Raw genomic sequence first — 11,714 nt, 5'->3', positions numbered from 1 at the left:
AGTGGTAGTCCCCCCCCCCCCCCCCCCCCCACACACACACACACAACTCCCCAAGTCATCATCCATACGTTGTTAAGCCTCTCAATCATTCATCTCCCGTGCACCCCCCCCTTCGCATATCCCCTGGGTGCCTGACTCGGCCCCCCACAGGGGAGTCTATATTGGCTCTCTGTTTACTGATGGTGGGTCCTGATAGCAAATCCAATCAACCGGGGCCTCTCGGACCCCATTCTCTTCAGTGTTTTTACCCTCCCATATGATAACCCAACCCCCCAGTCATGTCTCTGCCAATCCAAGACGCCGAGCGGCCCTTAAATGATTGACACCCTCTCCCTCGATGGGTTGCCAGATATGGCGCTCTTCTCTGCGGCTGCGTGCCTCTGCCTCTCCCTCCCATTTCATTCCAGCTCTGGCAGGAAATTGGAAGTGAAAAAGGCGGCTTTAGAAGGGATCGGGAGGAGGATGGGGGTGGGGCAGTGGGGAGAAAATTGCGGGTGGGTGCGGCAGGGGGGCAAGGGAAAGGAAGAAAGTAATGTCAAGGAAGTAGAAGAGGAAAAGCCATAAGAGGCTGTGTGATTGACAATATCCTCACCCGCCAGTCATCCCGACACGGCTCGGTCCGGGCAGAAAGTCCACCTGTGGAGGGGCTAAAGCCCTTTATATTTAAGCTTTATATTGATGCAACCGGCACTGTGTTTTCCAGTGATGCTGTGTGGCGTGCACCATTGGCATGCACTTGTTACGGGGGCTGATAACAAGCAGCCGGAGACCCCCCAGACTCAATATGCAGTGTGATTCGCGCTGTTACAGTATGTCATGCTGCCTCTGCTCCAAATGAAGAGGAATTACTGTGGGGATTGTGCTTTTTTTCTTCCCCCCACATACAGATGCTCTGATTTTTCTTTATTCTCCAACACTCCCTCATTTTTATCATTATCGCTCCTTTTTAAATCACAAAAGAAAGGATCCCCCCCCCCCAACCTACATGCCATGTGCTGTTATGCAGAATCATTTACGCAGTTCTATGGAGATGTGTATTTCCGCCTTAACTTCCTTATTCCTACGCACATAAACCCTCTCCTGCATGTGTAACTACGGGGACAGATTGGCTGATATGCCTGCTACTCATCCCTCAGCAGAAGTGAAAGAGGAGTGTCAAGAGAAGGCAGGGGCTCTTGAAGATAAGATAAGGAGAAAAACAATAGAAAACTCCACATTCCTCCCTCTTGGTTCCACTTTAATTTTCTCCTCTCTTTCTAATGCCTTGGCACCTCCCCTCTCCCTCAATTGAAAGTGAGGTAGTAAAACACCCTAGCGAGATGACACCTTGATAGTCAAGTGGAATTGGAACGCCAGGGCCTTTGGAGAGCATGCAAGGGAGGGCGGTGTTTTTTTTTTTTTTTTTTTTGCATAATCTGCATTTACGGCAGAACGAATGTCCCGGCATCGCAGGAACATGATTGACCTGTCATGAAAAGCCAAGGCACACACACTCCTCCTCGTTCTGATCTCCTCCTCCTCTCTGACAGCCTTTCCGCCCCCTTCATTACCTCTGTTCTGCCACTCAATCATGGCTCTATTTTTGCATCACACCTTTGTCAGACTTATTTTGGGGGGTATAGTGTGTGTGTGTGTGTGTGTGTGTGTGTGTGTGTAATGGTAATACTCCCAATGTACAATGCTTCTGATGAAAAACAAATAAAATTTGATTACCAATCAGGTGGCTGCGCTAGTCTACATGAGGATTTTCAGGTGTCTTGATCATTTCGACTGGAGTTCCCCTTTGTGGCAGTTTCTCCTACCACACGCCACCCAAGTGCTGTGTTCAGGGCCCTCTGGCACAGAGACATAGAAGACGGTGGCTTGTAAACACTGCTGGGTGCTGCTGCTGCCAGTCGGGAGAGGGCTAGTGCTGGGGCCACCCGTTGACCTGTTGGTGCCTCCAGGGCGTCTTCGGACGGCCCCTCTGTGTCCCTTCCCTGTGCCCGAGAGTCCCTGTACACAGGTGCCAGTGTGGCAGTTTCTCCTACCACGCGCCATCCAAGTGCTCAGGGACCCTCCGGCACAGAGACACAGAAGACGGGGGGTTGTAAACACCAGTTTATTGTAGAGAGTGGGCCAGTTGGAATTAGCCAGGAGCAGATAGACACATGTCATGACAGGGCTGCTCTCCTGAGTGAGTGTGGGGATGGGGGTTTTAACCTGCTCGCTCGTTAGACCAACCAGCAAGCAACAGGTGTGCAGCCACCCTGACCCCAATCACCTAGATCCAGGTCAGGTGTGGCTGCTCGACCAGACCATTCCCACACCAGAACCTTTAATGCTTGTGCTGGTATCGCAGGGCATTCCTATTCCGATACAGGGCTAATGGCAAAATGCGAGGCCATACTAATGTCAACTACGCTTAACGTGGTTGTATATTGTTTTGTGGCATTGTGAAAGACAGAAGGAAATAAAGACATTTCCTAAAGTGGTTAATGGGGCCTGCACTAGGCCATGACCTTCCGCATGAAATCCTGCAATAACAAGGTAAACTTTAAGAGATTAGGATAAAAAAAATAAAATGCGTCCAATTCACTAGCTTTGTCTACTGTATTCCTGTTGGTGCATGATGCATAGCAGCGGTACTGAATTGTTGCTGAAGCTGTATCTCTTTGTAGACTGTGATATGACAGTGTTGGAGCTGCTTCGTGCCAAATTAGGATTACGGGACACTGACTACTTTGTAAATACACCTTGCAAACCAAGACTGAAAAGCCTTAGAGCAGAGCTGACTATAAATTGCAGGCTGTCAATATTTCATGGCCCATTGGCACTTTTTCAAGCCCCAGCCTTCTCCAAAGCCTCTGCGGTCACGCAGGAAGTTATGAAATATTAAGCAGTTCAGTGCTGTGGGTCTATAACTCATTCCAGCGCCACACGCATTATGTGTACTGAGCGTTTCATAATCAGCTCGTACCTCCTGCGCTATCTCGAGTTCTAATTAAATGCCGACGTGCATTTGCCCTTCAGACCTGACTAGATATCATTTATTTATCACGTATGGCCAATGCCAACCAGACTTTTTTTCCCCTCCAATTTCAGCAATGTATTTTCTGAGGCTTTTAGGGTCCAATCAATCGCAAATGTTTCTTGGTGACTCATAATGTGCCTTTTCTTTTCTTTTTTTTTTGCCTTGCAGGGCTCCAACCCCCACCCCCGTGCCTGGACTGATGATGCTCTTGATGACAGCTCACAACTCAGAGAAAAGGACAGCTGATCAATAGGAGCTTGGCTCCCCCCCCCCCCCCCACCTTTCTTTTCCTCTCTCTATATCTGACTGGCCTCCCTCATTCTTGGGGATAGAGTGGAAAAGGAAAAGAGAATTCTGACCAGGGACTTGCTGCCTTGTACTTTTCCTCCTTCCCCATCCCCTGCAGCCTTGCCTACAGCCAGCCGCAGACATGAGTCCCTTAGCTCGGTCAGAAGCCTCCCCTGGCCTTGTGCCCCTGCTGCTCCTCACGGGACTGTTGTTTTTCATGGGCTCCTCCCCCTGCAGAGGTCAACCCCAGCCTTTTAAGCAATTCTCCCCTCCAGAGTCAGGTCTCACCCACCTGGCAATCCACAACAGAACTGGAGAGGTCTATGTGGGTGCCATCAATTGGATCTTCAAGCTCTCTAGCAACCTGACCAAGTTACGTAGCCACATGACTGGCCCAGTGGCAGACAATGAGAAGTGCTACCCTCCACCCAGCGTTCAGTCTTGCCCCCATGATCTGGCCCAGACGCGCAATGTTAACAAGCTCCTCCTCATAGACTATGCCCAGAACCGCCTCATTGCTTGCGGTAGCACTTCCCAGGGAATCTGCCAGTTCCTACGGCTAGACGACCTGTTCAAGCTAGGGGAGCCCCACCACCGCAAGGAGCACTACCTGTCCAGTGTGTCAGAGTCGGGAACTATGTCCGGGGTCATCATCAGCTCCCCCCACAGCCTTACCAGTAAGCTCTTCATTGGAACCCCGATTGACGGCAAGTCAGAATACTTCCCGACACTTTCCAGCCGCAAACTGATGGAGAACGAAGAGAATGCCGACATGTTCAGCTTTGTCTACCAGGACGAGTTTGTCTCTTCACAGCTCAAGATCCCCTCAGACACGCTGTCTAAGTTCCCTGCATTCGATATCTACTACGTGTACAGCTTCAGCAGCGAGCAGTTCGTCTACTACCTCACCATGCAGCTGGACACCCAGCTCACCTCCCCAGACGCCAGCGGGGAGCAGTTCTTTACCTCCAAAATCGTCCGCCTGTGTGTGGACGACCCTAAGTTCTACTCATATGTGGAGTTCCCCATCGGCTGCACCAAGGACGGCGTTGAGTACCGCCTGGTCCAGGACGCCTACCTGGCACGACCAGGCCGGCAGCTGGCCAACTCCCTGGGCATCTCGGAGAATGAGGACATTCTCTTCACTGTCTTCTCACAGGGCCAGAAGAATCGGGCAAAGCCACCCAAGGAGTCAGCCCTGTGCCTGTTCACCCTAAGGAAAATCAAAGAGAAGATAAAGGAGAGAATCCAATCCTGCTACAAGGGGGAAGGGAGACTCTCATTACCCTGGCTTCTCAACAAGGAACTTGCCTGCATCAATTCGGTAAGCTCCAATTATTTTGCGAATCTGAGATACATGTTCTCTCTGAAGATAACAATTTTTTAAGCATTGTTCTGCTCATAAACTCAGTTTCCCACTTTATCTTAATAGCACATCACATCAAATAGCAATTTATTTTGTTTTAATAATGGGACCAGTAATCCATGTCATCAGTCCAAATTTGTATTTTTGCTCAAATATAAAAAGCTTTTCATGCTGTCTCAGGAGTTTGGTGTCAATGAAGCTCTGAAGGCCTCTTTCCCCACACTCCCTGCTTGCTATATATCATGGATGGAGTGCTGGGTTGACCCCGGACCCCTCAAATAATACTGCATTTATTCCCAGGGGGGCGTTTGTACAAGCTAGTGGTGATAAGCGATGGGAAGTGTGTGAAATTTTAGACTTTTTCCTCTGTTTTCCGCCCTCGCTTTCCCTTCCTTCCCGATCAATCTCCCTCTTTATGTCTCTTTCCCTCTCTTTTCCCCCAGAACCAAGCAGTGGTTTGATTGAGCCAGACGGGGGACATTATTAGCTCTGTCCGCTAGATTTGTGGAATGTCACTCAAGACACACGCACACACATACGTACACACACAGTGTTAATTCATTGAGTGGTTCTGCAGTGTGACATCCTGGGGGACGGCGAGAGTGTAGCCCGGTTCTTTACCGACTAGATCCGCGGCGCATGGCCCCGCATGCCTTACAGAGGACAACACACATGAACTATGAATGCACCGTGCACGTACACACCTTCTAGCTGCCAGTAAGGTCCACCTGCTCACGCTGTGGGCTCCTCTTCATCGCCACTTCATTAATTTCTCATTCTCTGTGCACTCTTGTTTCGCCCGCCTCACCTCTCCCTCTCTTTGTCTCCCTCCCTGCCTCGGCTCCAACGAATCTCCTCAGTCTCTCACGCCATTCTGTCCTCGCTCTCTTTTTCTGTTTTTAATCTTCTCTCATTCTCGCTTTTTTCCTCTTGCCCCATCCTCTCTTTCCATTCATCCATCTCTCGGCTTCGTCTTTTCCTCATGGGGGCTTCATTAAAGCGCCTATTTAAAGCTTTAAATGTCAGTGCAAGTAATTTAACTGGCAGGTGTCCACACACACACACACACACACACACACACACACACACACACACACATACACACACGCACACTCTCGTTGTATTTCACCTTGTGTGTAATGGAGTGGTTTTGCGCGGTAGGAACAGCAGCTTCGCTCTTGATGGGTCTTCATTAGGCTGAGTGCACAGGTGTGGAAGGTTGACAGGGAGGAGGAGGAAGAGGAGGAGAAGAAGAAAGATGTGCATGACCCAGTCTTTCACCTCTGTATCTCTCTCTCGCTCTCGCTCCCTCTCTCGCTCTCTCTCTCTCGCTGTCTTTCTCGCTCGCTCTCTCTCTCTCTCTCTGTCTCTCTCTCTCTCTCGTCAATAACTGGAGCCCCTGCTTTCCTACCAATCTCTACCGTCCTTTCATTCAAATTTTTGTCCCTCTATCTTTTATCCCCTATCCCCTTTTTTCCTATCATCCATATTAATCACCCTCTCCCTCGTTCTTTACACTTCTAATATTAGACTGATTATTGGCTCATGGACCAACAGCTCATTAACCCACATCGCCATGGTTTCCATTATTCACTCCAAACATTTAGACTTCCGTCGAGATTGATTATAGTTGAGCTTTGATGAAATTATTTAATCTGAATTTATCGCCAAATCACAAACGCAACAAATGGAGAAACACTGCCCTCACGATGTTATATCCTTAGAGCTAAACTGATTGGCTGACCCTGTGTCCCTGCAGTGACCCTGGGGGATTGGCCTGAGGTTAATGATGTCTGCCACGTTGCCCTACAGCGCTGACCTAAAGTCAGCCGGCTCTGCCGCGACCTTAACCCCAGTCAGTATTCCGAGAGACGTCAAATCTGACCCCCCCTTTTCCAGAACCGGGGATCCGCCATTGTACACAGCTGCAGATATGGCAAGCTACTATTGCAAAGTGCAAAGTGGTTATATTAAGACAAAAATGAAAAAATTCACTCTTTCTTGGATGCAATGACATACAAATACCCTGTGTTGTATGCCCAGTCTGCTGACGGCACAGGTTAAAAAAAATAAAAAAAGAGAAATGGACATAATAATAAGCAAAGTTGCACCAGAGTTTGTTCACAGCAACAAACATGGGGCTGGTAATTCATCGAAAGGCATTCATATCTCGCACATGGAGATTGTGTGAGATATGACTGCCTTTGGATGAACGACCAACCCCATGTTTGCTCGCATGCGCTTCTTTATAGTAGCTTTTGTTCGAGGTACGAGAGCTATTTGGAGAGAAATAAGCACCTAGACTGTTAATGTGCGACCGGCACATCAGTCACTTATTTTCAGCCGAGGCGAAAGGTATGCAGCAACTGGGGGTCAATCTATAAGAAGGTTTCTCACAGACTGAGCAGGGTGGGAAAGCCTTTCCTAACCTGAGTGTGTGTGACCTGTGTGTGCGTTTGTGTGTGTGAATAACTTAAGGTCGACACCGCTATAAAGGGGTAGATGAGATGGCGGGGTGAGGGGGTTAGGACTAAGGGTCCGGACAGCTGCGAGACAGGCGGACCTACAACATGATGGATGGCCAGGCGGACAGTCGTGCCCTGGGTGTGTGTGTGTGTGTGTGTGTGTGTGTGTGTGTGTGTGTGTGTGTGTGTGTGTGTGTGTGTGTGTGTGTGTGTGTGTGTGTGTGTGTGTGTGTGTGTGTGTGTGTGTGTGTGTGTGTGTGTGTCATATTCATGTCATATTTTTCCTCACTTGCTTTCATCATGGGGCCACAACTACAAATGCTGTTTTATTGGCACGATAGGATTTTGGTTTGTTCTGTATTTAAATAAAGCACATAAGTCGTCTATTTGCTTTACTGTTGTTAACAGACGCAGGTATTGTGCTGTTTATGTGCGTGTGTGTAGGTGCCTCTGTTGTGTCCCATAACATTATTATGCCTCTTTTCCTCTGCACCAAAACACGTGGTGACTTCAGTGAGAAAGTTAACAAGCATCATTCATTCCCGGGGTCAAATGACTCTGTAGTAGTCACCGGTATTTACGGGCTCCAGCTCCGATCGGCAGTGATGGAAACATGACACCCGCTTGACAATTTCTTAATTTTCGCCCCTTTCCCCGACGTTGGTGCGCAAATAGACAGGAACATTCGTGTATCATACGATCATTTCATATCCCATTTAGAATCCAAAATCAGAAGTCATTTTCCCCCATGCGGGACCATGAAATGCTTTGAGTGTGGACCGCTCCGTGCGCGCCCGGGCCCCACGCTCCCCGCCGGGGCCTCAGCCACTCCAGCACCGCCCCAAGTCGACCTCCGAACCGGATGAGCGTGTCCGTTCCCCGCCGCCCCATGCTGCTGGTGCACGGTGCGGGCATGGATACATGGATACATGCTGCTTCTACTTTTTTTTTTCCCCAATCACTGGAAATATGACACGCCCCTTTTCTGGTACGCCCGTGACGTCCAACCTGACACACCAGGAACAAAAAAAAAGAAATGCGTACTCCTCTACTAGCAATGGGAACAGAGTCAATCGATGAGACGGATGAGTTAAATGGGAGGGGAGGAGTTGGTACGAGATGGCCACAGAGGCTAAGGAAGATGATGAACAGAGTTGGCCGGTGAGGGAGCGAGAAATAGAGCCGGAAATGCAAAAGGAAGGAGCGAGGGAGGGGCTGAAAGGGAAGAGTGCTTGAGGTAGCAAGTGTAGGAGGAAGAAGAGTGTGGCGATGAGTCCGAGGGAGACGGGGAAAAGGTGCGTGAGGGTTTGGGGAAGAGGGAGAATAAGGAGGAGAGGCGGCGATTCACCCAGACCGGGCGAGAGAAAGTTGGGGAGAGCAGGACGAGACAAAGAGTGATGGTGCCCGGCAATCTCTGCAGCCTCCACCAACAACTGAGGAGAAAGGGCTGATGGGAGGAATAAAGGAGATTGAGAGGGTAGAGGTGTGTGTGTGTGTGTGTGTGTGTGTGTGTGTGTGTGTGTGTGTGTGTGTGTGTGTGTGTGTGTGTGTGTGTGTGTGTGTGTGTGTGTGTGTGTGTGTGTGTGTGTGTGTGTGTGTGTGTTTCCCTCCTAGTTTTGACCATGGGGGGTGGGTTTGGGGGGATGAACCTTAAAGGAGCTCATTGCTCATGTTTTAGGGCACACACATCAGTCAGTTAGAAAGCTAATCAATCATTGGCGGGGGAAAAAAAAACCAACAACATCAATCGATTTTGGACAACAAAGCGTCTCTATTCTGAAGCTGTCGTAGATATTTACTTTTTTTTTTTTTTTTTAACTTTTTTTTTTTTTTTTTTTTCCGGGGGGTGGCTCTGAAGAAGTCTTGTACTGAAGAGCTCCATCAGCCAGCTGCTGTCCGGTCATTTTGAAGAATGGCCTCAAAGCCTGAGGATGGTTGTTCTCCATGAATGGACTGGCAGATGAATATCACAAGCTGTGGGAACAGGCGGGCGCTATTAATAATTAATTTTGCTTTTTTTGGACGTACGCCTTCACAAGTACGAGTGCCGTGTGTTTGAAGGATCCTCCGTGTGCATCCCTTGCCGGTGTTATTGGATCCGCGGCATCTTGTAGCCAGCCGCGTCCCGGTGACCCCCCCCACCACAACAGGCGGACTGGGGCTTACACAACCAATCAGCCCGGCACACCTGATAAGGAAACACTCCGCAGGCCAGCCCTCGCCTCTGCGCCGTAAATGAGGTCTAACGGAGCGCGTGATGAGTTGCACTGATTCGTAAGATTCTATTAGCTTTTCTCAGGTGGAGTTTCCTGTTTCAGACACACCCTCCGTTAAGGGGAATCTCAGCACACCTCTGGTGTTGAGGAGATCCGATAGGCATCTAAGAGTTCAGCGGAAGAAATAATGTTGGGATGTTTTTTTTGGTGTCCTCTTGATCTTTATGATGTAACATTGAATGTTCCCCCAGGACTAGGCTGTCTCTTTTAGAGGGCTGGGTAGGGCATGACCTCATGATTTGTTTGAATTTCGGTAGGTTACGTCAGGTTTACGTTTCGGTTCAGCATCGATTCAATCCCATATGGATGAGTTGGCTCGCAATGTGATCCTGTTTTGTTAAACTGGCGATCTTGGAATTTCAGACATATTGGGAATTGCTGCCAAGTTTTCAGTATCAAATTTAATATAAAAATATTACATGGAACCAATTCAATAGAAATGTAATATTTCTATTTATTCGTGGCTTTAGAAAATAGTCAATTTTACAATGTTCAAATATTGAGTCAATTCAAAACATTGAGATACGGATGCGTAGCCCGGCAAAAATAGTAGTCATACGTAAATGACACGTGTTGCTTCGCTGTTCCTGCTTGAGATCTGGCAAGTTTCTGCAAAACTCAATCAGTTAATGTCGAGTTCAGAATACGTGATTCTGGCCCGATTTTCCGCTCACAGACAGGTTTTTTGGAGATCACCGAACAAAGCCCCAAATCGGAGCAAAATCATGACGAGCGTGTGGTGTGAACTGCTTCTCTTCTTCTCTAGGTTTTTAATAGACCTCTTATTTAAATTCTGCTTTTATACGTTTTTTTTTTGTTTTTTTTACAGTGATCAACAAATATAATAAAAAATAAATAATCGTGTCCCGCGCATGGTGTCACGTCACGCCCGTTGTCAATTTTCAAGAATTTTCCCCCTGGTGAAAGATCTTGTAACGTGTGACCCCCTGTCGCCGGTCAGTCATGTAGTGTGAAACCACAAGAATGCAAGATTCCTCATCACAAGACAGAACGTTGTGTAGTGTGAACAGTGCAGCGATCTGACCACTTTGAAAGTTGTGTAGTGTGCCCACGGCATTAGACTGTAGGTTTGGAGTTTTGGAACCAGTGTTTTCCACTTTTTTTTTTTTTTTAGCTCAAATTGGAAAAATAAATATATTACATTGTCTTTTTAGCCCAATCACAGAAAAAGACAACTCCGAGCTGACTCCGGGGGCCACCTGCGGACCTTATTTAAACTGTCATTACCATCCAGCGCGACGCGGCTCAGTCGGGCTCTCTGTAAAACACAGTCTAATTTCCGAGGGACTAATCAAGAAGGACGTGCCGGCGAGTGCGGTGAAGAAATTAGTGCTGATTAATTAAGCCAGTTGGCGATCTGGAGTTAATTGACGCCAAATGAGCGAAGCCTCGAGGACGCTGATTATGCGGGGTTGTCTTAAATATCACCGGTGACGATGGGTCATGTTTGAGCTGGCGTTGGAGAGATTGGATATGGTACGAGGACAACGTTCACTTCCGCAATGAGTGGAATAAAGTAAGATGTAGCACTAGTGGACACACACACACACACACACACACACACACACACAAACAGACACGAGTGTGTCCCTGTCAACGGCCAACCATTGTGAGTGTGTGTGTTTGTGTCTTTTATCTATAGAAACAGAACAGTAAACTCTTATTGTCAGTTGGGGCTGAGGTAGTGCGGGCGTGGTTGAAAAGGAGGGAGCAGCTTCATTTTCTTCCTTTTGTTGCTTCCTCTCTTTTTCTTTTTGACTGCCACAACCCAACCCCCCTCAATATTCCTTTCTTTCTCATTCTACTCTCATCCCTTTATCTGTGACTGTCTGACCTCTCTCTCTCTCTCTCTCTCTCTCTCTCTCTCTCTCTCTCTCTCTCTCTCTCTCTCTCTCTCTCTCTCTCTCTCTCTCTCTCTCTCTCTCTCTCTCTCTCTCTCTCTCTCTCTCTGAGGAGTGTTTAGCTTAACAAATCCCTCTCTGTGGTGCAACCCTGATATAATTATCAGTTTAATTCTGTATTGATCTGTGTGTGTGTGTGTGTGTGTGTGTGTGTGTGTGTGTGTGTGTGTGTGTGTGTGTTGCATACATTATTGTAATCAGTCAACACAGAGCCATGGCGGCACCTCCAGTGCACATGCCAATAGTGTGTGTGTGTGTGTGTGTGTGTGTGTGTGTGTGTGTGTGTGTGTGTGTTTCAAAGAGTGGCAGGTTATACTCAAGTCTACATCGGAAGAAAAAGCCATTGACTGCAGTCAGTGCCGCTCTGCTTCAGTCACCTCCTCA

General features: G+C 48.2%; 1 protein-coding gene across 1 annotated transcript in view; it reads left to right on the top strand.

Moving 5' to 3' along the window:
• Positions 1-3,443: 3,443 nt before the first annotated feature.
• Positions 3,444-11,714, top strand: part of plxna1b (plexin A1b) — a gene marked incomplete at both ends in the record, with an annotated part of 150,113 nt that continues 141,842 nt past the window's right edge. Inside the window, one exon of the mRNA XM_080001597.1 lies at positions 3,444-4,625. Coding sequence (XP_079857723.1) covers positions 3,444-4,625 — 1,182 coding nt within the window. The remainder of the gene's footprint in view (positions 4,626-11,714) is intronic.

The sequence above is a fragment of the Zeus faber genome, assembly GCF_960531495.2.
Source record: "Zeus faber genome assembly, chromosome: 5".
NCBI lineage: Eukaryota > Metazoa > Chordata > Actinopteri > Zeiformes > Zeidae > Zeus > Zeus faber.
Note: the sequence above shows the minus strand (reverse complement) of the source record. Positions and strands in the feature narration are given on the sequence as shown.